Source organism: Camelina sativa, chromosome 11 (assembly GCF_030686135.1).
Source record: "Camelina sativa cultivar CO46 ecotype springtype chromosome 11, ASM3068613v1".
NCBI lineage: Eukaryota > Viridiplantae > Streptophyta > Magnoliopsida > Brassicales > Brassicaceae > Camelina > Camelina sativa.
This window is the reverse complement of record NC_141890.1, coordinates 44,506,331-44,529,150: the sequence shown is the minus strand read 5'-3', so window position 1 is coordinate 44,529,150 and position 22,820 is coordinate 44,506,331. Positions and strand designations below refer to the sequence as shown.

At 34.0% G+C, this 22,820-nt stretch overlaps 5 protein-coding genes and 1 long non-coding RNA gene across 12 annotated transcripts; 2 read left to right on the top strand and 4 right to left on the bottom strand.

The window, feature by feature from the left end:
• The first annotated feature begins 1,630 nt into the window (after nt 1-1,630).
• LOC104726001 (uncharacterized) lies at nt 1,631-5,982 on the top strand. 4 transcript variants are annotated; one of them, XM_010444753.3, is made up of 12 exons: nt 1,631-2,973; nt 3,484-3,579; nt 3,723-3,826; nt 3,920-4,059; nt 4,152-4,244; nt 4,349-4,471; nt 4,558-4,646; nt 4,748-4,853; nt 4,937-5,034; nt 5,133-5,399; nt 5,482-5,565; nt 5,649-5,982. In XM_010444753.3, the coding sequence occupies exons 1-12, from the start codon at nt 2,884-2,886 to the stop codon at nt 5,661-5,663; spliced, it is 1,305 nt and encodes a 434-aa protein (XP_010443055.1). In that variant the 5' UTR covers nt 1,631-2,883; the 3' UTR covers nt 5,664-5,982. The 4 variants fall into 4 exon arrangements, with proteins under 4 accessions (XP_010443055.1, XP_087328028.1, XP_087328030.1 ...); XM_087471902.1 differs by having other exon boundaries at nt 2,440-2,973; nt 5,652-5,982; XM_087471904.1 differs by having other exon boundaries at nt 2,562-2,973; nt 4,141-4,244; nt 5,652-5,982.
• A 315-nt stretch (nt 5,983-6,297) lies between these two features.
• On the bottom strand, nt 6,298-7,842 carry LOC104726000 (thiamine thiazole synthase, chloroplastic). The gene is made up of 3 exons (XM_010444751.2): nt 7,376-7,842; nt 6,761-7,249; nt 6,298-6,672 (listed from the first exon to the last, which is right to left on the bottom strand). The coding sequence occupies exons 1-3, from the start codon at nt 7,778-7,780 to the stop codon at nt 6,511-6,513; spliced, it is 1,056 nt and encodes a 351-aa protein (XP_010443053.1). The 5' UTR covers nt 7,781-7,842; the 3' UTR covers nt 6,298-6,510.
• Nucleotides 7,843-8,822: 980 nt separating this feature from the next.
• On the bottom strand, nt 8,823-10,822 carry LOC104725999 (protein translation factor SUI1 homolog 1). The gene is made up of 5 exons (XM_010444750.3): nt 10,689-10,822; nt 9,930-10,011; nt 9,471-9,676; nt 9,223-9,276; nt 8,823-9,130 (listed from the first exon to the last, which is right to left on the bottom strand). The coding sequence occupies exons 2-5, from the start codon at nt 9,964-9,966 to the stop codon at nt 9,086-9,088; spliced, it is 342 nt and encodes a 113-aa protein (XP_010443052.1). The 5' UTR covers nt 9,967-10,011; nt 10,689-10,822; the 3' UTR covers nt 8,823-9,085.
• A 214-nt stretch (nt 10,823-11,036) lies between these two features.
• Nucleotides 11,037-13,180, bottom strand: LOC104725997 (uncharacterized). 4 transcript variants are annotated; one of them, XM_010444749.3, is made up of 6 exons: nt 13,054-13,180; nt 12,604-12,691; nt 12,240-12,337; nt 11,916-12,015; nt 11,541-11,723; nt 11,037-11,336 (listed from the first exon to the last, which is right to left on the bottom strand). In XM_010444749.3, exons 2-6 carry the CDS (start codon nt 12,658-12,660, stop codon nt 11,214-11,216), a joined length of 561 nt encoding a protein of 186 aa, XP_010443051.1. In that variant the 5' UTR covers nt 12,661-12,691; nt 13,054-13,180; the 3' UTR covers nt 11,037-11,213. The 4 variants fall into 4 exon arrangements, with proteins under 4 accessions (XP_010443051.1, XP_010443050.1, XP_087328027.1 ...); XM_010444748.3 differs by having other exon boundaries at nt 12,850-13,068; XM_087471901.1 differs by having other exon boundaries at nt 12,822-13,058.
• Nucleotides 13,181-14,332: 1,152 nt separating this feature from the next.
• On the bottom strand, nt 14,333-15,172 carry LOC147935442 (uncharacterized). Its single transcript, XR_015570952.1, has 2 exons — nt 14,993-15,172; nt 14,333-14,628 (listed from the first exon to the last, which is right to left on the bottom strand). It is a non-coding gene; the product is annotated as an uncharacterized LOC147935442 (long non-coding RNA).
• A 4,292-nt stretch (nt 15,173-19,464) lies between these two features.
• LOC104728892 (putative protease Do-like 3, mitochondrial) lies at nt 19,465-22,334 on the top strand. Its single transcript, XM_010447813.1, has 8 exons — nt 19,465-19,795; nt 19,923-20,168; nt 20,498-20,693; nt 20,839-21,101; nt 21,237-21,364; nt 21,507-21,692; nt 21,937-21,987; nt 22,146-22,334. Exons 1-8 carry the CDS (start codon nt 19,465-19,467, stop codon nt 22,332-22,334), a joined length of 1,590 nt encoding a protein of 529 aa, XP_010446115.1.
• Nucleotides 22,335-22,820: the final 486 nt, after the last annotated feature.

The window sequence follows — 22,820 nt, the reverse complement described above, 5'->3', positions numbered from 1 at the left end:
ATAAGTTTTATGTAAAACGGAAAAAACAATCAGTCACAAAACTAGAGACCATTTTTTCATATATATATGCTTTGATAGTTCATTTTTAATATATATACTAGGTATCAACCCGCACTATGTGCGGGATAAATCGATTTAAATAAAGTATTATATGCAAAATTATTATTTGAGATTTAAGATTTATTTTGTGTAAAACAAAATATGTAAATAAAGTTTTTTTTTGTTTATTCAAATTTGCGTTTACTTTCGGTAAAATTCGTTTTACCAGTAAAATATTTGAACTTGGAAACGAATTATAAGGTGGTGTAAAAATTTTTGATGTGCTTTTGTGTTTCTAAAAATCAAATTCACATATTTTATGTTTAACATTATCATCTACATCACTATACCATTAAATAGATAAAAAAAATACTTTTTAGACTAATGGATTTAATTTAATCTAATCATAAGTTTAAAAAATGCAATGAGAAAAATGTATAAAAGTAGTAAATAAATGAATAATTTTTTTATTGTTTGTGAAATGTAATTTATTTCTAATAATTAAATATGTTATAAAAAATTGATAATTAAATACATTTCTGGATTTTAATTGTTGATTAATTTTTTCATTTTTAAAAACTTATAGAAAAGAACATTATCTTATATATGTCAATGATATATTTATGTAAACAATAATGAGGTGAGAGGAGAGGATTATAGATTTGTTTTTTTTTATAATAAATACAATTACAAGGAATTGTAAATAAGTAGATGTTTTGAGGGTTATTTGATAAAAGTGTTCTGAGCTCTGTAACGTTGACACATCAGCGTTTTTCTCAAGTGTGCTTCTCTATTAATATATAGGAGATTTTTCATTTTTAAAAACTTATAGAAAAGAATATTATCTTATATATGTCAATGATATATTTATGTAAACAATAATGAGGTGAGAGGAGAGGATTATAGATTTGTTTTTTTATAATAAATACAATGGCAGAGAGTTGTAAATAAATAGATGTTTTGAGGGTTATTTAATAAAAGTGTTTTGAGCTCTATAATGCTGACACATCAGCTTTTTTCTCAAGTGTGTTTTTCTATTAATATATAGGAGATATATATTTTACAAAACATTATTCTAATTTATTGGTGTTACAACATTTTGATGATTCAATACAAATAATTTTAGATCAACTTTAAGTAATAATATCAATTAATATTAATAGATAATTTAAATTTATACATAACAGAGCTTAATATATAAGATAATTTTATTTTGTTATTTATAAAAAATAATATCTGACCTAATTAATTAATATTCTAAGATCAAATATTATCTAGATTTCAAATATAATATATTTTTCTCAAATGACCAAAAATAGTATTTCAAATCTAAAATGTAAATATATGATTTTGTGACCAAAAAAAACTGTGAATTAATCACAAAAAAAACATATGAGAAACATATCTATTTATCTATTTATATGTTTTGATGAGAGAGATGGTCTCTCATTTGAGAAACATATCTATTTATCTAGCCATTTTCAATTAATATATATTTTTACTTTTAGTTTATTTTTAAGACAGCTTTCTCATTGACAGACTTGAGACTCAATAGAAGTGCTTTAAAAGCCACAACGTGAGAAATCTAAGTACGAGATACAAACTAAATACATAGGTCTGAATCTTTTCTAAAGAGAATTGTTAGAGACTTTTTTTTGTATTGTTTTTTCTTATGGGAGGAACAAGGAAATATTGTTGCTTCACACAAACGTTTGTGATAAGTTTTTGTGTATGATGTTAACATTAGTTTACAGTTTAGACTCGAAATCATTAGTAAATGATACTAATAGCTAAGCTATGATATTTCAGCAGTCTTCCTTATGTTTATGAGTTTATCTTTCGTTTATCTTTGGATTGCTAACTATTACCGCCTTACCGGCTTTCTATTTTCTTAGCCTGCCATAAAAATAATCGTTTTCAGTTATGATATTATATATATATATATATATATATATATATATGACATGCTTTCTACTATAAACAATATCGAATTTTGTATATTTAATATACGATTCTCAATTTTGGAAAGCATTTAAACCTAACATGGCATGTGTAGGATACGCTTATATATTGAATATACGTGTTTAAGATAAGCATTTAAACCTCAGTTTTTTTTTTTGTTTTTTTTTTTTAATTTTGGGTCCTAAAAGGTCAATATCCTTACTCGCTCAATAATTTACCATTTCTTTAGATTCAATTAGCTAATTGTATCAACGTTTTCCATTTTTTTTTGGTCATCAAAGTTTTCCATTAATTTTTTTTTGGTCATGGGTTTGGGCCATTTAACACCCCACCGTACGTCAACAAACTCAATCTCTCTCTCTCTCTATTGAAAAACTCGTTTACTAAAAACGGGAGATAGAGATAATTAAAAAAAAGACAGATCAACGAGCTTTGTTTGACCTCTCTTAATTAATCACCATCAAAAAAAAAATCATAGCTTTCTCCATAAACCACACAATTTTTTAAAAACATGTAAAACGAAACCTAGTTGATGATTAGATTAAGATTAAAGATTAGTAGTAAAAAAACAATTGCAAAACCAAGAAAGAATAGTTCTGTCTTTGTTGATCTTTTCTTTTCTTTTAATCCCATTCCAAAACTGGACCCTCCTCTTAAGATCTCTCTATTTTTGTTTTTTTTTCTTTGTTCTCCAAAATCGATAAAGAACTTAAAAGAAAGAATTGATCTTTAGAGAGGGTGCCAGTTTTTTGCTTCTTTTGTTCATCTTCTCCAATCTTGTTTATAGAAATAAAAACCCATTCTTTTGTTTGTTTTCTCTATCCTTTTCGTTTGATTTTCCCGGGAAAGTTTGCATTTTTAATTGAAAAAAGTTTGACATAAATGTGGGGAGCCTTCGCAGAACCAGCAGATTCTTATTACCAGATTCGTCCTGAGTGCACTGATGTCCCCAATACCAAATTCAAGATCAAAGTATGTTCCTTTTTCTCTGTCCAGCATTTGTATTCGTTTTCTGTTTTATCTATGAGATTTGGCTTTTTGCGATTCCCCTTTGTTGATTTGTTTCATTCTCTTCTCCTGTGAATTTGCATCCAATGAACTTTTTTCAGCTAAACTGTAGCATTGGGTTTATTATGAATGGGTTGAGTTGAATTCTCTGTTTTTGGAACTTTTAGCATTGGAATTTGATATTCTCATGGGTTGTGTTTAGAGAGAAATGCAGATTCCTCCTTTTGGAATTTGGAGATTTTGTTTGACGTTGTTCTGATGTGATTAAAACAAGAGAAGAGAGCTGTACTTGTTATGGTTTAAAAGGGTTGTGTACATCAATAGTGCTATGACTTGCTTAGAGTTCATGTTATTGTTTCCTTATGCTGATCTTCCTTAGTAGGATCATTTGATTAGGTTTTTTAGAGAATGGCAGAGTCTCGTTTTGCTGACACTACCTGACTTTTTTTTTCTTTCTTGATTATGTTTGTGCAGCCTGGTAAAACTCTGAGTGTAAGAAAATGGCAAGCTGCATTTACAACAGAAGGGTTCCTTGATATTGGCAAAACTCTAAATCGAATCCAACGAGGGGTAAGTCTCAAGACATTGTCTCCAAAGACTGCAACGTCTACTAATTTGTTCTGTATATGCAAACATTACTTAAATATTCCTGATATTTAGCCCTTATGTACCACGGTTTGCTCATCTATTGTTTGCATCCTTGACTGGTCTAGGGAATCCATCCATCGATTAGAGGAGAAGTCTGGGAATTCTTACTTGGTTGTTATGATCCAAAGAGCACATTTGAAGAAAGAGAGCAAATCAGACAACGTAGAAGGTGATTTTTCACACTCATACAAACAGTGAACTAGTTCTATCAAAATCCTATTTACCTTGAATTCTCTTGGCTGCTATATATATTTCCTTTCAGATTGCAGTATGCTTCATGGAAAGAGGAATGTAAACAAATGTTTCCTGTTATCGGAAGTGGTGGATTTATTACCGCACCTGTAATTACCAACAAGGGTGAACCCATTAACGATCCTCTTGTACTACAAGAAACAAATTTAGGTAAACAAGTTTTGCTTAAAGAAATAGTAGTCAGTAGATCATCAGTTCGTACTAGAAATTTTAAGCATCTTGATTGTTAAGTATTATCTCAGGTGCGAATGGTGCTGATTTCTTCAAAGAGCTTGCAAGCCGCGGACCTTTGGACAAGAAAGTTATTCAATGGTTGCTAACACTTCACCAGATAGGTCTGTGATCACTTGGCTTTGGTCACAAATAGAAAGTAGTTGTGAGAGAGATGATTCAATACTGTATATCATTCAATTCACTTGCGTATAACTCTTCTTTTCAGGTCTTGATGTAAACCGCACAGATAGGACTTTGGTATTCTATGAGAAAAAGGAGAATTTGTCTAAGCTCTGGGATATTCTAGCTCTTTACGCCTGGATAGATAACGACGTTGGTTATTGCCAAGGTAAGCAGTTAAATTCAGAGAAAGAACAGGTGTCTCCTTTGTTCAAGCCCTGAAAAGTTGATTTATTTACTGTTTCTTCTGACCAGGTATGAGTGATCTTTGTTCCCCTATGATTATGCTTCTTGAAGATGAAGCTGATGCTTTTTGGTGTTTCGAACGATTGATGCGCCGATTGGTACACTCTACTTCAATGGTTTTGTGTTCATATATGTTTGTCTTGACTCTCTAGTCAGATAATGTTAAAAGGTCTTTTCTTATTTTTCTTGAACTTGAAAGCGAGGAAACTTTCGGGATACGGGGAGATCAGTTGGAGTCGAAGCACAGCTTACTCATTTGGCTTCAATCACTCAGATTATTGACCCCAAACTTCACCATCACTTAGGTATCTATTAAAGCTTTTCTCACCTCACTTTTAACGTTGAGCAAAAGAGATCTTGATATAAAATTATGGATCTTGAAATGCAGAGAAATTGGGTGGTGGTGACTATCTCTTTGCGATCCGAATGATCATGGTTCAGTTCCGAAGAGAATTCTCTTTTTGCGACTCCTTGTACCTTTGGGAGGTAACGTTTATTGTTTTCTCTTTGTAAACTCATAAACTCAGAAACATTGCTCTTTGACTGCACACTAATAAAGAGTGATACATTATTTCATTGAGCAGATGATGTGGGCATTAGAGTATGATCCAGAAATGTATTCTCTATATGAGGAGCCTCAGTTCGAGGGAGAGAGAACTATTGAAGGTTCCTCCAAAGGTAAACCAAAGTCGATAAACCAATGCGGGAAGTACGAGAGAGAGAACATGAAGAACGGAGGGAAAAGCGCAGAAGGTCCTTTGCCTATTTCGGTTTTCTTAGTGGCTAGTGTTTTGAAAGACAAGAGTTCTAAGCTTATGACAGAAGCTCGAGGACTCGATGATGTTGTAAAGGTAATAATGCAGAGAGATATCACCGGAATGTATCTCATTTCCAATGAATAAACTTCCTCATCGATCCTTGTGTTTTGCACAGATCTTAAACGACATAACTGGAAACTTGGATGCAAAGAAAGCCTGTACTGGTGCAATGAAACTTCACAAGAAATATCTAAAAAAGGTTTGCTTCTACTGAGAAACTCTTATGATCCTTCTTCAGCTATCTTCTAAGTCTTGCTGATTGTTCTGTTTTTGTAATCGCAGCAGGCAAAGAAATAGTACTGGAGAAGATTGTGAGTAGTAGCGTTTTTGTATGTTGTTGTTATACATATTTGAGATAACTCACAAAATCCGGCGACAAAATGTGACTGGTCAGAGATTTAACGATTCATTGGGTGGCTAAGCATTCTGAAGAAAAGTAACCATGGAGCTTAACTTACACAACAACTTACTCGTTGTAAAAACTGTTCATACAAATCCATGTTGTAATCTTTGTTTCCACGAAAAGAAAAACTTATCATCGCTTCCTTTCTAAACTCATTGTTCCACTTGTATAAGCCGGATTATATGTGTAAATAAAAATGGAGTATTTGAATTACAGGTCAGACATATGAATATGTTCATGCATAAAAGAATTGTAAACTTCTTTTTTTTCCTCCTATTTTATATGGTTTTCCTCTGTTCTCTGAACATCTAAAAGTATAAACTCTTTATTCACTCATCAGCAGAGAAACTAGAGAGACATTGGACAGCTCTATCTATACATAACTACCACATAAATTTTAGCCCTCAAAAAGATGAATCATATGTCCTGCAATGAGAGAAGCCATTCTAAATAATCTAAAGATTTTAATAGCTACAAAACAGAACATGCCAACGGCCCAACGACATCTAGAAAGCTGCTTGTAAGAAGGAGAATAACGAGAACATACGCATTACGAATGAGCAGATAAGATATTTTACATAGAAGAAACACATCTCATTGAGAGGAGAAACAAAGACACCAGAGAAAGTTCAAGACATAAATAGTCACAGCTTAAACACCTAAACTCCTTTATTGCACTCCTTCAAACATACGAAGGATCAAGGGAAATTTTCATGAATTTAAAAAAACACCCTTTTTGTCTTACGCATCTACGGTTTCAGCTGACTCGGCTGCGGCTAAGACCAGCTCTGGGCTTAGATTTCCGACGAGAGTTCCATCAATGGCATTTGGTAGTCCCAAAGCTTTAAGAGCAAGCTGTCCAGCCTTTTGTCCCGAGATCATCATAGCACCAAAGGTTGGTCCCTATACATCACAACAGATTCACTCAGGACATGATATTAAATGGCTATCGAATATATAGATTGGTCCAGGAAATTGAAAAAAAACTCACCATTCTTGGTGAGCCATCGATCTCAGCAACTTCCATACCGGTAACGATCATACCAGGAACAACCTCTCTGGTCAATCTCACAATAGCGTCTTCAGCAGTGTTCATGTCCAAAGCCTTCATCCCAGGAACATGATCAATCATCCCAATGCTCCTCAACCTCTTGACACCAGTGGCTCCAAAAGGACCATCATGTCCACATGAGCTAACCACAATCTTGGCCTCCATGACGTTTGGGTCCATGCAAGACTGGGAGTCGTGGTTCTGAGCCACAAGAGCCCAGTTAGTGACCACACCACCAACTCTGTTTCCTTTCACGATCAGATCCTCAGCAGCCACGGCGTTGAAGAGCTTCACGTTAGGACGAGCCAAAAGCTTGCTCATGATGGTAGATGTGAACAGAGCAGCGTGCTTAACGACAACGTAGTTGTCTTGCTCATCGTAAGCAACACCAATCTCGTCAAGGAACAAGTGAGCTGGTTTGCGAACAATCTACCATAACGCATACAATCAAATTCCAGAAGAATAAAACCCTAACCCTAAATTAAGATCAATCTAAACCTAATTCTCAAATGAAACAGAATAAGATCTGACATGCAAATCAATAAAAGATCTTACCATGGCGGAGAAAAGCTGACCACCGAGCCAAGCACCACCACCAGGACTAACAGATTGCTCAATGATAGCAACCTGAACATTAGGGTTCTTACTGATCTCATAAGCACAAGACAAACCAGCAGATCCAGCACCAACGACGACGACGTCAGTCTCAGCGTAAGTAATCATATCAGTCATGTACCTTCTCGTCATCTCACGAGACACGATCGACTCCTTGATCGGGTCGAAAGTGAAAGCGTTCAAATCGTAACCAGCGGTGCTGGCGCGAACGGAGACAGAGGCAGATCGTGGTTTAAGACCGATGGAGATAGGTGCTGCGGAGATGGATGAGCCATGGAAAGAGGAATCGAAAAGCCTCTGTGGCTTGGTTGAAGAAAGAGAGAGAGTTGAAGCCATGGCTGCCATGTTTTTTTGTTGTTGTTGTTGTGAGCGAGCTTTAGGTTTTAGGGTGCAGTGACGAGGATGGTGAAGTGATGAAGTGAGGGTTGGTGAGTATTTAAATTAGAAGTGAACCAAGTAGAAAATATCTGGAGAGTGATGGCCACGTCAGAGATAAGGAACGAAGGGTCAGCGAATTTTTGTTCTTTATTTTTATTTTAATTTAATTATTTTTAATGTAATTATCATTTATGATAATTTTATTTTTTTGCATCAATGGAAAGCAACGGTCTCCTTTCTTCACGGTTTTGATTGAATGAAAATACTTTTCTTAAATCAACCCATATTTAGTAAAGAATTAAGCATAAATCCCGTGGAACATTGTTATATAAGGTAAGAAATATTATCAGATAATAATATATTTCAATTCTGAATTTTAGTCTTTGATTTGATGTATGAAAAGAAGAAATATATACTAATTATTTAGATACTATTGATTGCATGTTACAGTTTCAAAAAATTGATTTTGACTGATTTTATCGGATTGCCCTATTGCCCTATGGAGTGGAGTGGTGCCAAAAACCAAAAGATACGTGCAGTATGTACATGGAAATTAAGAATCATAGATTTGATTATGTTTGTTTTGTCCAAAAAAAAAAAGAAAAAAAGATTTGATTATGTTTGTATAAATGAATAATTATATTCAAATTCAGGTAATGTTATACAAAAATATCTCGAAGCTTTTGTGTGGAAACATCCATAGCCAGTTGCAGTGCCTGTGTGACCATTTGCAGCGAGTGTGTGGTGACACGAATTTCACAACAAGGTGAAATATCTTTGTACGATGGAGACGGCTTTTGGACTTTACTTGTGACAAAGACAGTTCATTTATCAACAGATTTGTGTGTTTGTGAATTATGAGAGAAGATACATCAACCTTTTTGATCATTCAACTTTTTGTGGTCCGTAACAAAATCTGCAATTTAGTACTTTGGAAAGAATCACAACTTCAGGTTGGTACACTTATATAATTTTTAAATTGTGAAGGAAAAACCAATAAGTATGACAATTTAGAAGAAGTTATCTTAACAATCTGATATTATTACATAGGTAAGAGTTGAAACAGAGTAACGCAGAGACAGGGGAAGAAGATGAATAAGTATGGGCATAAGCCATTAAATTCGAATACCAAACAGGAAGGACACTAGGAAGAAGACAGATTATGATCTTCCTCTACTCGAATCAAACCCGAAATTCGCAACAAGAAATCAAAAGGAGGGAAATGATATGTTTTTTTTTTATTATAAATAATATGCTTCTTCACTAGATAGCTTAGAAACCATGGATCTTTATGTTATCCTTCTTCACCAGACCAGCCTGTGCTTACACAGAAACAGTGAGAGATGAGACAATCATTCTTACACGGTTTGTATGATTTAAGAAAACTCGTAGAGCTAATTGTTTTTTACCTGAACAAGGAATGTGGAGACGTTCTTACGCTGGTCACCTTGAAGCTGTATAACCTACAAATCAACACAAAACAACATAAGCAAAACTTTAAAACAGAGAAGCTCAAATGTTCAGATAAGAGGCGGCCAAAGCATTTCGGTTCGTTCAAGCCAAACAAAGATAGTACTATATGATTAAATACAAACAACAGAGATATTATATCATCCAATGGATGATGTATCAATGAAGATTTGTTTATATAACCAACCTGTCCAAGTTCGGAATCCTGAACCACAGTGCCGTTGCAGCAAAACTCTTTCTTGAGGTCCTTAAGAATCTTGGTATAGCTGTACTCTTTCTTCAGGCCCTGGACGGTTGTCAAGCTTTTCCTACCATTTCGCTGCTGGACACGGATGTGAACGTACTCTTTTGTTCCGGCACCTGAGTCCTCAGCATTCGCATCAGCAAACGGATCTAAAACCAAACAAGAGCAAATGGAGAAAGAACACCATTAGAGTCTTCAAACTAAAAATGATGCTTTGAATAACATGTTAAAAGATATAAACAAATCTTCCAGGCAAAAACTTTTACAAGAAAACGAGCGTGCTAGATACAATTTCTGTAATCAGAAGAATCTGACAATAAATTCGTATGAGCATATATGAAACAAGATGAAGAAGATCAATGACTAACAATCTCAAGTTTTGGTACAGTAGATGAAACTTACCAAAGGCAGTAGGAACCTGGGAGTCAAGTTCAGACATGAAACTTAGTTGATTTGAGGGTGAAATTAACCGGGAAACTGAGATCTGTACAAGAAGGTTTAACCCTTTAGATTAAAATTGGGGAGGAAACATATGATACAACATGAAAACATCCAATCACAATCAATTCAGACATTAAGATAGTTAAAAAGAAATGTTTACATAAGAGTTAAGACACTGATTGGATCACAAAAGAACATTAACCTCGTACAGAAACAAGTAAGAACTACAAACAAACCCATCTCTCCAGATTCAATAAACCTCAAAAGAGGCCACGAACAATTCAAATGATCATCCTCAAAGTAGGATTCACAGAACAAAACTGTGCCTCAATTAAAAAAAAGTTCAATGTTTATATGTGTAATCGAGATCTCAATAAAGCCTGATCTAGTTCCAAATTACAATCTAAACTGGTTAATAAACAGTACAGCGAGAAATTATCAATTGACGACCAAAAACAATCATCGGTATTGAATTGTTACAAGAAGAAAGAACAAACTAAAAAGCAAGATCATATCTTATTAAATATCAATAACAAACAATCTAGAAAAAAATTCTCAATCGAAACACAAACAACGATGTACCCAAAAAAATTGAAGACGAACTCAAATTCAATCGCAGATCGGCAAAAAAGAAAAAAAGGAAAATGAATTGAATCGGTAAATCTACGAGAGAGGATTACAGATGAACAAAAAAGATACAAAAAGGGAGAAACTTTTTACCTGATTTGTGAAATTGGGGTTTCGAAGATCTGATGATGATCTGAGTTTTGAAGAGGACGAAGAAAAAAAGAAAACCCTAAATTTGGATAAAGTCTGCAACTTGTGTTTACGCCTCGACGGTGATAAAAAGACAAGAGATATTATATTTAATAACCGATAATGTCCACGTCGGATTTATTTCTACCAATCATACGATGACAACTCACTGCTATTATTTTCATTTAATTTTGTTTTTTTTTTTTTTTTAATAGAGAAAATGAGAAATTGCAAGTACAAAACTCTGGTCTTACTGAATACAGAATTGTTTTTTTGTTGTACTGACAATGATACGGTTTAACTCTCGTCACATAAGAAAACTAAGAAATGTAGGATTTGTACCAAAACATCATCACACGGTATTGAGTTTCGTAGCTTATAGTTTGCTTAAAAAGCTAAGAATGCAGAGAAAGAGAAAGATACTACAAACGACAGTAATTAAATGTCTCTTTGTTGCAGAGGGGAGGAGATAAAAGATTGCTATTTTGTTTATTCATCATCCTTGTAAGGGTACTCCTCTGCGACTTGTTTCAGTAGCTTCACCTGCAACTCATAAGCATCATCTCCTCTAAGAACATCACGTGTCCATGTAACTTCGGTCTTCATCGAGACCTGATCATTATGTGCAGACAATAGAAAATGAACATATAAACACTCAGCACAAACAAGTTCTTCTATGCTTGATAACGGAGGAGTAAGAGAAGTTCTTTTTCAAGTTTCTAAGGGAACTGTTTGTATTGAGAAGCTTGAAAACGCAAACTTATGTAAACAAAGAAGTGGAGATAAAAAAAAAGAAAAAAAGAAGAGAGGACTGACCATTTCCAAAGCTCCTCTAATGACTCCACTTAAGACATTGCAGTAGTAAAGACCTTGGCAAGTATCGGGAAGCTCCACAAAATCAACGAGCGGGTTGTCCTCCAAGATTATACTGCAGCAAGTCCCATCCGCGTCCCAGCTTGACACTGATGCAGTCACCCCTAAGAACATCTTGAAACCCACCTGTGTAATTAATAAGGTAAAGCCTGTTACTGCTTCTAAATATCATAATACCAAAGGAGATTAAACACTATGCCCTAGTTTGATACATAAGGTTTATCTATAGTGTAATATCACGCTGTTTGACGCCCAGGGAGACACTTGAAAACAGTAAAATCATGATACTAAACACGTAAGTCGGTGGAAATGGCATACCTTGGCAATCATTTCAGCAGTTTCCTTAAAGTCAACGCATCTGGAAACACCAGATTTGGCTAGAAACTCATCGATAAGTCGGATTCCAATGTTGTACCCCCTGCAGAATAAACAGAAAGCTAGTGATAATAATCGAACACTGACCAGTATAACCCTAGAAGTCTGAATGCTTTATTTGTCCCATCAAATGGCATATAATGAGAAAGATATATGAACAAAGGAACTACAGACATAATGTAGCAGAACTTCAAAAACAAGAAAGAAGACTTCAAACTTTCAAGGGCTCAAAAGAAACCGAAACAAAAAGCATAAAAGAAGAATTACATTTGATCAAGCTGTTTGTTAACTTCCTCGACTTCTTCCAGGTCAGTAAGTAACTGACGCACGATTGCACCATAGGTCAACGTGAACAACTCAGCATTCTACAAATACATCAGATTCCAAAAAAGAGATCAAACACTATCTCCATAACAAAAGATTCGGAATTGGCTTCTAGGTTTACTTCTCAAACCCTTACACAAAATTACAACAACACAACCGACAGCAATGAAGCATACAGAGAAAGAGGCTTATCATATGAAATGAACCATATACCAAATTCCAAATTCTATGACTCGAAGAGGCAAAGATAAAATCAAAAGAAACAGAGAGAAAACAAAAAGGAGGAAACTTTGAAATCTAAACTTACCACACGATCAATGCTAGAGAAGATCGCATCACCGGATCGAGGACCAACCGGAGCCATCTCCCAATTTCTCGAAACGGCAACTCTTTTTCTACATTAGATCCATATAGAAAAGTTACACTTCATCAGAACAGTACAAGGATTCAACTTGATCAGATCAGAGATAAGCTATAGAATTAGAATTAAAATTAAGAACCAAAATGGGATTGAATAAGACCAACAAAGTTAATCTCAGGTAGATCTACTAACAGAAGAGAGTGGCTATAAATGGAGTTGCACTTGACCCTTTTGTTTCGATTGAAACAACCAACCCCCAACAAAATTATCAATTACAAAGAAAAGATAAATAAAACAAATTCGTAAATTAAAGAATGGTCGCCGCGGGATGCAGATCAATTAACGGTCTAAGAAGCATCAAATTAGAAATGGGGTGAGAGAAAAATCCAATCTTACCAACTGATGATCCCTAAGTAAAACCCAAAAAAGCTATTTTGGCGATGGCAGAGACAGAGAGAGAGTATCGCTCGATCGCCAAAAAAAATTGTTTTCCATTGTGTTTAAATATATGGGCCGAAGCCCATTGGACTTTTCATTTCACACTATAGTAAAAAGAATAAGAATAGCTTGGTTGTTTGTTTAACTACATTGTATTGTAAATTGTTTGTTTAACCATATTCTACATCAAAAGATTTCCCATAGGCTTTTTTTTGTTTGTAAAACAACTGCATGTATCATATCATTAAACATGTCATTAACAACATTATTTACATATATACTAACACATGGACATATAAATTAAATTTAAATCATTTGATTTGTTAGATGAAAAAGATCTAATCTAAATAAAGTTAAATCGGCAAATAAAACTAATCATTTTTTTAGGCTCTTAGTTAGGTTTTTAGCAAAAAAAAAAAAAAAAAAAAGGAGATTTTCAAAAATATCCTTTTTAAATATCACTTTTCAAAAATACCCTTTAATAGTTTGTATTTTCAAAAATACCATTTTTAATATATAAAATGACCAAATTTTAAACTTTAAATCCCAAATACTAAACCCTACCTCATAAAAACTATACACTAATATAAAATAGAGAACTCAAAGCTAAAAAAAATTTCAAAAATTAATTTAACATATTGTAAAAGTGTAAAAGATGGTAAAATTGAAATTGTTAAAAAAAAAAAGAGTATTTGTGAAAAGGAGTATCTCAAAAAGGTATTTCTAACAAATTCTCAAAAAAAAAGATCAAAATTAAATCGAAGAGCAAGTGCAGTGCAAGATTTTCAAAGAAATTCTCATAAAAATAAATTAATTAACTATTTTAAAAAGTAAGAATCTAATTGATTTCAAATTAGAACTTTTGAGAAGAGGAAATTTTTCAAAATACCACATTTAAGTTTTTTTTTCAAAAATACCATAAAAGTTTTAATTTCCAAAAATATCAACAAAAGATTGTTTTTTTTTATTGGTAGAATAATTTTTTTAGATTTGGATTGACAAATTTATATTAAAGATATAGTTTTTAGAGGATAGGGTTTAGTGTTTAGATCATTTAAGTATTAATTTTTAATATAAAAAATTAATTCAATTTTGTGGTATTTGGGGATACATTTTACTATTTTTGTGGTATTTTTGTAAAAAAACTCATTTTAATGGTATTTACAAAAATTGCCCTTTTAAAAACGAGAGACTTTTTTTTCTACACATGTTACTATATAATTGGTTTAAATTTTGATTTGTATTTAAAATTTAAATAAATTAAGGGGGTGGTATTGGTCAGTGGATTGTGAGAGAATTTAATTGAATAGAATTTTAGTCATAATTTACAGATTTTTAGTGATAGTAAAAGATTCTTAAATCTTTTTTTATCAGTCCACCCATTATATTTTAATGGAAAATTATAGAATTTTAACAGAAGATATTGCCCTCGGCCTCATGACCTCTCTTTCTCCTTATGGCCACCGTCGTTCTTCTTCGATCTTTACGCCGCAGTGAACTCTTGATTGATTCAATTTTTATTTCACTAAAAAACTGCAAACATTGAAGACGGAGAATCAAATTAAATTTCCAAATTTAAACTCAGTAGTTATGCCCTTAATAAATAGCAAACGAAGAAGAGCAAACTCAGGGAAAAAAATATAGTTCATACTCGAGACTCGAGAGATGAGAACAGCCTAGCATAATAGATAATGTTGTCTTCTCCGTATTCAGTAATTTTCATAAATCAAAACTGAGACTAGAAGAATATGACGTGCTAACACAATACTGGAAACAGAGGATCAAATATACAAATCAGAATTCGAAATGAGAGAGGTTATGTACCCAATCCCTTTATTAGAAGAGAATTTGAGATTGATTGATTTTTCGTTTCAATCTTGAAGTCACTCTTACTTACATGGAGGGAGAGCTTCTGGTTCTATTCCAATGGAGAATCTTTAATGGAGAGCTTCTGACTCGATGAATCTATGACCCATAAATTGTTTTTGGAGAAGATAAGAATTTGGAAAATATGAGACGTTTTGATAGTCGGCAGGAACTTGAGCGATAGTTGCCGTCGGAGACTAATGATGAATTTGTCACGAGTAATTGATGAGTATATATATATATATATATATTTATCTATCCAAATCTCACCTTAAAAGCTAGGAATCTATTCTTCACATTTTACACTAATAATTCTCTTGAATTCTCGCTAAATAATGATGTTGTGTAAAACTAGATAACATCCAATAACACTGAAATTTAATAGAGTTAAAAAAGTAACAACTTGAATAACACTAGACTTCAAAAGAATTTATAAAATGTTTGATCGAATAACACTCGAATTCATCATTCTATTAAATTCTTTCACGTTCCACTGTCCAATACCCCCACCTAAAAGGTAATTAGATACTATTTTTTGGAAGAATATAAGAACAATTTCAGTGGTCAAAACCGATTCTCAAAAAACAATTTAATAGTTATATTTTAACAAAATAATTTCTTTTTATTATTTTTTAATAAATGAACCAATAGATGATCGCCGCTACAGTCGTCTCTATGAAGATACCGACGACGGTGAGACTCCTCGACTCTAATCCGCTGATGATTACACTAACGTATCTCTCTTCCTCTCCCTACCGAATCCACTCATTCCTCTTCGTACCAGAGGCGAAGTTAGAAGTTTCATAAAGCTTTGGATTGAATTCTTTGTGGGAGTGAGTGATGATGCTTTCTTTACCTGTTGATGTAGAAGAGAGGTACTGTCTCTGTTTCGTCTGCTTCTACTTGTTGGTTCTTTGGCATTGTTACACTTTTTGGATTGATGATTGATTTAGGTTTAGGTAGGTTACGGCTATGTTTGCCTAAATTTAGAGGCTATCCTTTTTTTTTGTGGAATAGAATCGACGCATTTTACTTGAAACTCATGAACGCCAATGACGTGTATATATACAACAAAGACTCTTTAATCTGTGCTGATTTTAGTTCAGGGAATGTCATTTTGAGTCTCACACATTGAAACTATAGAAGATGAAGCCAATAGTGTAGTCACTGTTGTGTGTGCATTTTGTCTAAATTTTGAAACTGATCAAATGTCATGTTTGTTCAATTGTTTTTAACAGTATTGAGGTGTATATACCAGACTCAAGATACATTGAAGATGGAGAAGTAGCAGCACACCAAGAATCATTTGATATGGTAACATGACCCATTGACCAAGATCATTCACACCATGTCTTGTGATCTTAGCTTGTGTTGTTTGTGCTGTTCTGATTCCAAAAAAAACTGTCTTGTGTCAGTTTCTGAATTCATATTAAATCAACCCACATGACTTCTGGTTGGATTAAAGAAATTGTGATGTTCTACAACTTCTCCACCTAAAACCCTACGTTAAAACAGAGGAAGTCACTTGCTAGCCAAGTATACATTTTAATTTAGTCACATGCTACTTAATTATGGTCAAAAGTCAAAACCTCTATTAATTAATCAACTGGAGACAAATAGGGAGAAAGCTACTTTAGTGTAACTCCATTATCATCATCATGTATTGTCTTCCGGTCAGTTTTTGAGTTAGTGATCGGTCTAACTAAACCAAACATATCTACGACTATATTGAACCGAGTTGTCCTCCAAGATTATACTGCCGCAAGTTCCATCTGCGTCCCAGCTTGCACTAATGCAGTGACCCCTAAGAACATCTTGAAACCCACCTGTGTAAGTAATAATAAGGCAGAGCCTGTTATTGCTTCTCAATAACCTCCTCCAATATTATGCTCTAGTTTGATATATATATAAGGTTTATCTATAGTGTCAAGTAGAATAAACATGCATACAACCTGCAGGGTAATTTCTCGCTGTTTGAAACTTCAAAACTGTAAAATCGTGATACTATAACAAGCAAGTCAATGGAAATGGCATACCTTGGCAATCATTTCAGCAGTTTCCTTAAAGTCAACGCATCTGGAAACACCAGATTTGGCTAGAGTCAATTGTGCTAGTTTCATTTGATTATGTTTCCTTTAAATCTTTAAAATATATTTTGAGAAGTTTAAATCTGAAAAGAAAAGGAAGTAGTGTAATAAATTCATGAATCGTATATGACTATCAAGTAAAATATATATATGTATATCGTTCGTAAATACTTGTAACATATACACTTAACATGTTCTTCCGGTATGTTCCTTTTGTGGCAAGGTTGTTCAACTCCACGAGCACTTCGGTTCCTCGAATTTTCTATTCTCCTTCCCTTCTTCCTCGCTATAGTTCGTCTTTTCATGCTTCTTTGATATCTCGTTATTGTACTTCTGTGTGCGCGAGTCGTCCTCATATCGATGTGGCCCTAAACTCGGTGGTGAAGATCTTCTACTTTTCTAGAGAGCCAGATATTGTTCGACCTTGGCAAACAACTGAGAGAGAATACTCAAGCTCCGGTGTAGTAGCATCTTCTAGAAGGTAAGTTTAAATATCTTTTAGAAAATTAAAACTAAGATATCTATGTACTAATAATTTGTTTTCTTGAGATTGCAAACAAATAGTTTAACTATCATAATTTTTTTTTTTTTTTGTGGTGTTGTGTGCAGCTATTTAATCCCAACTCCAATAATTAAGCATTTTTTAACTAGTGTTGAAAAAACCGGCCAATACACTGGTCTATGTTCTCTGGATATATTATATCAATCTATGGAGAATAGTGACATACGTGAACACTTCAAAATGAGTCTTGAAATGACAGGGGTTCTTATAAACGAAATAAATCCGCACTCAAGTGCTCAAGGAATTCTGAGAAAAGATTATGTCATTCTAGCAATTGATGGTGTTCCTATAGGAAATGATGAGACAAGTAATACTCCTGCATGCATACTTCTTTATTATATACCCCATTGATGAGTTCTCTCCATATGTGCAGTGTTGGTGATGTGAATTTATGTTTGTTGCATGCAGTTCCTTTCCGTAAAAAAGAGAATCAATTTCGAACATTTGGTTACTTTGAAGAAATCAGGTGAAACAGTCTTACTTAAAGTCTTAAGAAGGGGTAAAAAACGCGAGTTCAATATCAATGTAAGACATGTAAGTCATCTACATTTGTATCGACATATTTTTTATTAGAGACTTATAGCTTTGTAACTACTTTTATCAGATTATTAAATCATTGGCCATGCAATTCTTGCGTACAATCATTATTAATTGGTTCACTTAACCATTGTTACGGTTATCTCTTATATGCAGGAGCAGCAACTGGTTCCGGACCGATTTCTTCCAAGTTATTACATACTTGCGGGTTTTGTCTTTGTGTCTCTCTCTAATCCATACGTAGAAAATTCATATAAAATATGTAAATGTTTATTAGACAGAAAGGTCAAAAAGGCTGGTGAACAGATAGTCATAATTTCACAGGTTTGTGTTTTTCCATTACCCAATTTATTTTTCTTCTTAGTAAGTTTGGTTATTGAGTTGTTAGACTGAGGATAACTTGAGCTAACAGTTCCCTCTCTTTGTATCTCAATTTCAATTTAGCCATGAAAGCCTGCCTAGTGATAGCAATGTCTTAGTTATTTTGGCATCAAGATTTGACGGAGTTTTTGTTTTATGTTTTTTTTTTGGGGTGTATATTAGGTCTTATTGAATGACATAACCACAGGATACCGTGATTACAAAGAATTGCAGGTAATTCATTATAATTTCTTATTCTCAAATGAAAGTAGTCTTGAAGCACCGTGATCAGTTAATAATAGAAAACCATAATATATAAAAGAGATTTATATATAGTTTTACTTCACCTATATAGTTTTACTAAATCCTACAGGTGAAGAAAGTGAACGGAGTGGAAGTGTTGAATCTCAGACACCTAAGTGAGCTCATTGAGAAGTGTAGTGAAGAAGATTTGAGATTGGACTTAGAAAATGAACGAGTTATTACCGTGAACTATAAATCTGCAAAAGAAGCAACTCCGTTGATCTTGGAACTTCACGGAATACCATCGGCCATGTCCAAGGATCTTAAGAAAGAAGACGCCATACAATTAGTATGTTCCTCCGCAGCCGCAGCTTGACAACCAATGATTATTTATATGTCGCTAATGAGATCGAATTAGTTCATTTATTTTGTTTGATTCTTTTAAAATTATTAATCAGTTTTTAGTGTACAAACAAAAGCTTTTGATGAATCACTCTTCTACGCCTAAACACTCTTCTACGCCTCTGTTACTTGTATAAGAATCATCCATTCGCATCTAGGGTTTAACTGAACCAGTCAGCTCTATATTCGCCTCTAGGCCGAGTTTCAACCTAGTGAAAAAATAATGAGTGGCCATCAAGTAAACAAAACGACGACTCATAATCTCTCTCAAAACCCTGTGGCAAAAGCCCTCAATATCGTAGCCGCTCAACCATGTCGTTATGGTCTATTCGTATTGTGACCAGGTTCTGCAACTCCTCGAGCACTCAGGTTCCTCGGTTCCTCTCCTCTCGTTTCCTTCTTCTTCGTTCTGATCCTGTCCGTAACAATCTACTGCCAACGACGAGAGTTTCCCGTCTTCATGCTTCCATATCTCGTTGTTATCATTCCGTGTGCATCGATTCACAAAGTGAGTCAAGGCACACAGAATTATCTGCAATTGATACGGCTCTTGACTCGGTTGTGAAGATCTTCTGCTTCCGTAGTGACACAGATGTTGATAAACCTTGGAAGAATAGTTGGGAGGGATTTGCCACGGGCACTGGTATCCATAACTTTCTCTCTCTCAAAGTTTTTTTTCTTATTTTCTTTTGTGTGATTGGGACGTTTTGGTTGTGTGGTTTTTTTTTTTTTTTCTTATATAGTTTGACTTATATGAGGGATTTATTTAGGATTCGTAATTTTTGGAAGGAGGGTTCTTACAAACGCTCACATTGTGAAAGATCACACAGACTTGCAAGTGAAAAAGCATGGTTCACCCACCAAGTACGAAGCAATAGTTGAAGCGGTTGGGGATGAATGTGACTTGGCCATCTTAGCTGTTGATAATGAAGAGTTTTGGGAGGATTCAAATCCTTTGGAGCTTGGAGATATACCCTATATGGGCGATACTGTCTACGCTTTAGGTTATCCTCGTGGTACGTACGTGTTGAATAAAATGCTTTAACTTTTTTTGTATGAGTAACAATCTGGTTGGGATAAATTGACTAAATTTAGAAGCAAGAACAAAGATTTGAATCATGTATGGTATTTAGAAAATAATTACATTCACGACTGCCTAAAGATTAAGTTGTGGAATTTTCCGGGAATCATTTAACTAAAATTAACTGCTTTCTTAAGGTTATTATTATTATTATTTTTTTGGAATTATATTTTATTGCTCACCTTGCACATGGTAAAAAAATGGTCATGGTAGATGATATATTCATAAAAGAACTAATGATTTCTGTTAAGCGCTCAAACGCAGGTGGTGACACTATTTCTGTTACAAAAGGTATTGTATCGAGTGTTACAGTTAATCCTTACTGTCACAGCTCCACCGAGCTATTGACAATACAAGTAGATGCAGCCATTACTTATGGAAATAGCGGTGGTCCGGTCATTATGGGAAACAAAGTTGCTGGTGTAGCATTCCAAGGTCGTGTACTAGGTAAAAATACAGTGTGAGTTTGAAACTTTAAATCTTGAAAAATCTTTTTCCAAGTTACTAGATGAAATATGGACAATAGACCCATGTATTGCAAGCTTAAGTTTTTGCAAACAAAAGATTTGACTAACATTCACCTTCTTTTGTGGTTTTGTATAAAGGTACTTAATTATCCCAACTCCAGTAGTTAATCATTTCTTAAGTGTTGTTGAAGAAAAAGGTTACTACACTGGTTTTGATTTGCCGGATATATCCTGTCAAGCTATGGAGAATTCTAACATACGTAAACACTTTAAGATGACACATGGAATGTCAGGAGTTCTTATAAATGAAATGAACATGGTGTCAGCTGCTCATAAATTTCTGAAAAAAGACGATGTCATTCTTGCAATCGATGGTGTTCCTATTGGAAATGATGCGACAAGTAATATTTAGTTTTTTTCTTCTTTTTTTTTTCTCTTAGCTCACGAAAATATATACTTACATATATTTTGCACTCAGTTGATGAATCTTCTCCAACTATGTTGATGGAGTGAATTTACATTTGCTTCATGCGCAGTTGTTTTACGTGGAAAAGAACGAATAAATTTCAATCATTTGGTTTCTATGAAGAAACCAGGTGAAAAAGGTCTGTTTAAGGTCTTAAGAGATGGAAGAGAGCATGAGTTCAAAATCAGTTTAAACTCCGTAAGTCATCTACTTTCCTAGTGACATATTTGCTTTAGATAGTGAAACTTATTATTGTCCCCTATTTCTTGTTTAATTCGTTGCTTTCACATTGGATTTGAATGGAGGATATAATTATGAGAAACAATACGCATGCATGCAGGTGCAACCACGGCTGGTTCCGGTGCGCCAATATGATCCATTTGATCCAAGGTGTTACATATTTGCGGGGTTTATCTTTGCGTCTCTTTCTAAGCCAAAGATTGACAATTCTTCTGACGCCATATGTGATTGTGCTTTGAAAAGGAGGCCCGAAAAAGCTGCTCAAGAGATTATCATCATTTCAGAGGTTTACTTCTTTTTTTTTACCCAATATAATTTTAAAAATCTAAAATAACTTAGGAGATGAGGGGATATATATAACTTGAACTATCATGGTCCTTCTCTTGTGTCCTATTTCTTTGGCCATGAAAGCCTTAGCTAGATTAATTATAGTTTGAGTTCCACTTTCAAATATATGCATGAAAACAACAATTAATTATCTTTAGTTATTCTTGTATTAAGTTTTTTTTTTCCTCTTATTTTTGGTGTAGATGTTAGAGGATGACATCAACGTCGGATACTATAGTTTCAAAAAATTGCAGGTAAGTCATTTATTGCTTATTTTCAAATTAAAAGTTGTCCCAAAGTTATTGATCTTCATGCGTGTCTTTGAGAATCAGAGCTATAGAAGTTTTGCTAATTCCTACCCGATTAGTTTTTGTGTCTGAAAACGAGATACTACTATTTATGGTGTAAAAAGGTGAAGAAGGTGAACGGAGAGGAATTGTTGAATTTGGATCACCTACGTAGACGCATCGAAAAATGTCGCACCGAAGTTCTGAGGTTGGACTTAGAAAAGGGAAAGGTTATAATCTTGCACTATAAATCTGCATGCGAAGAAAATTTGTTGATCTTGAAACGTCATAGAATACCATCGAGCATGTCCTAGAACTCTATACTCAAATACTTTTCTTGGGTGTTATGTCATATCTGTGTCCTATTAGAGAATCCATATGAAGCCCAAAGTAGTGTCTTCTAAGAAGTCCAAAAGCTCATGTAAAGACCACCTTCAATGGTAAAAACCCCTCATGGGTCCTTACCATTATGTTAAACATAAATTTTGGAAAATTTCTCCTCCAATGGTAGAAACCTACTTGGGGTTTTTTAAGAATAAATACAAATATACAAAAAGAAACAAAAGGAGATGCTATCTTGCACATACAAGAATACAAAAAGAACAAAAACTCATTCGCTTGTACTCATGGACTTGTTGGTGTCAATGTGTCATCCAAAGGCTGATTCTGTTTGAAAGTGCTTGTACTTGGGTCGTTGCTCTTTGTTTTTGCTTCTTCAGTTTCCACCTGCAAAATCACAAATTACGGAGAGAGAGAGAATCACATAAATAGGGAGTGTTACTGTGTCCTATTTCTTTGGC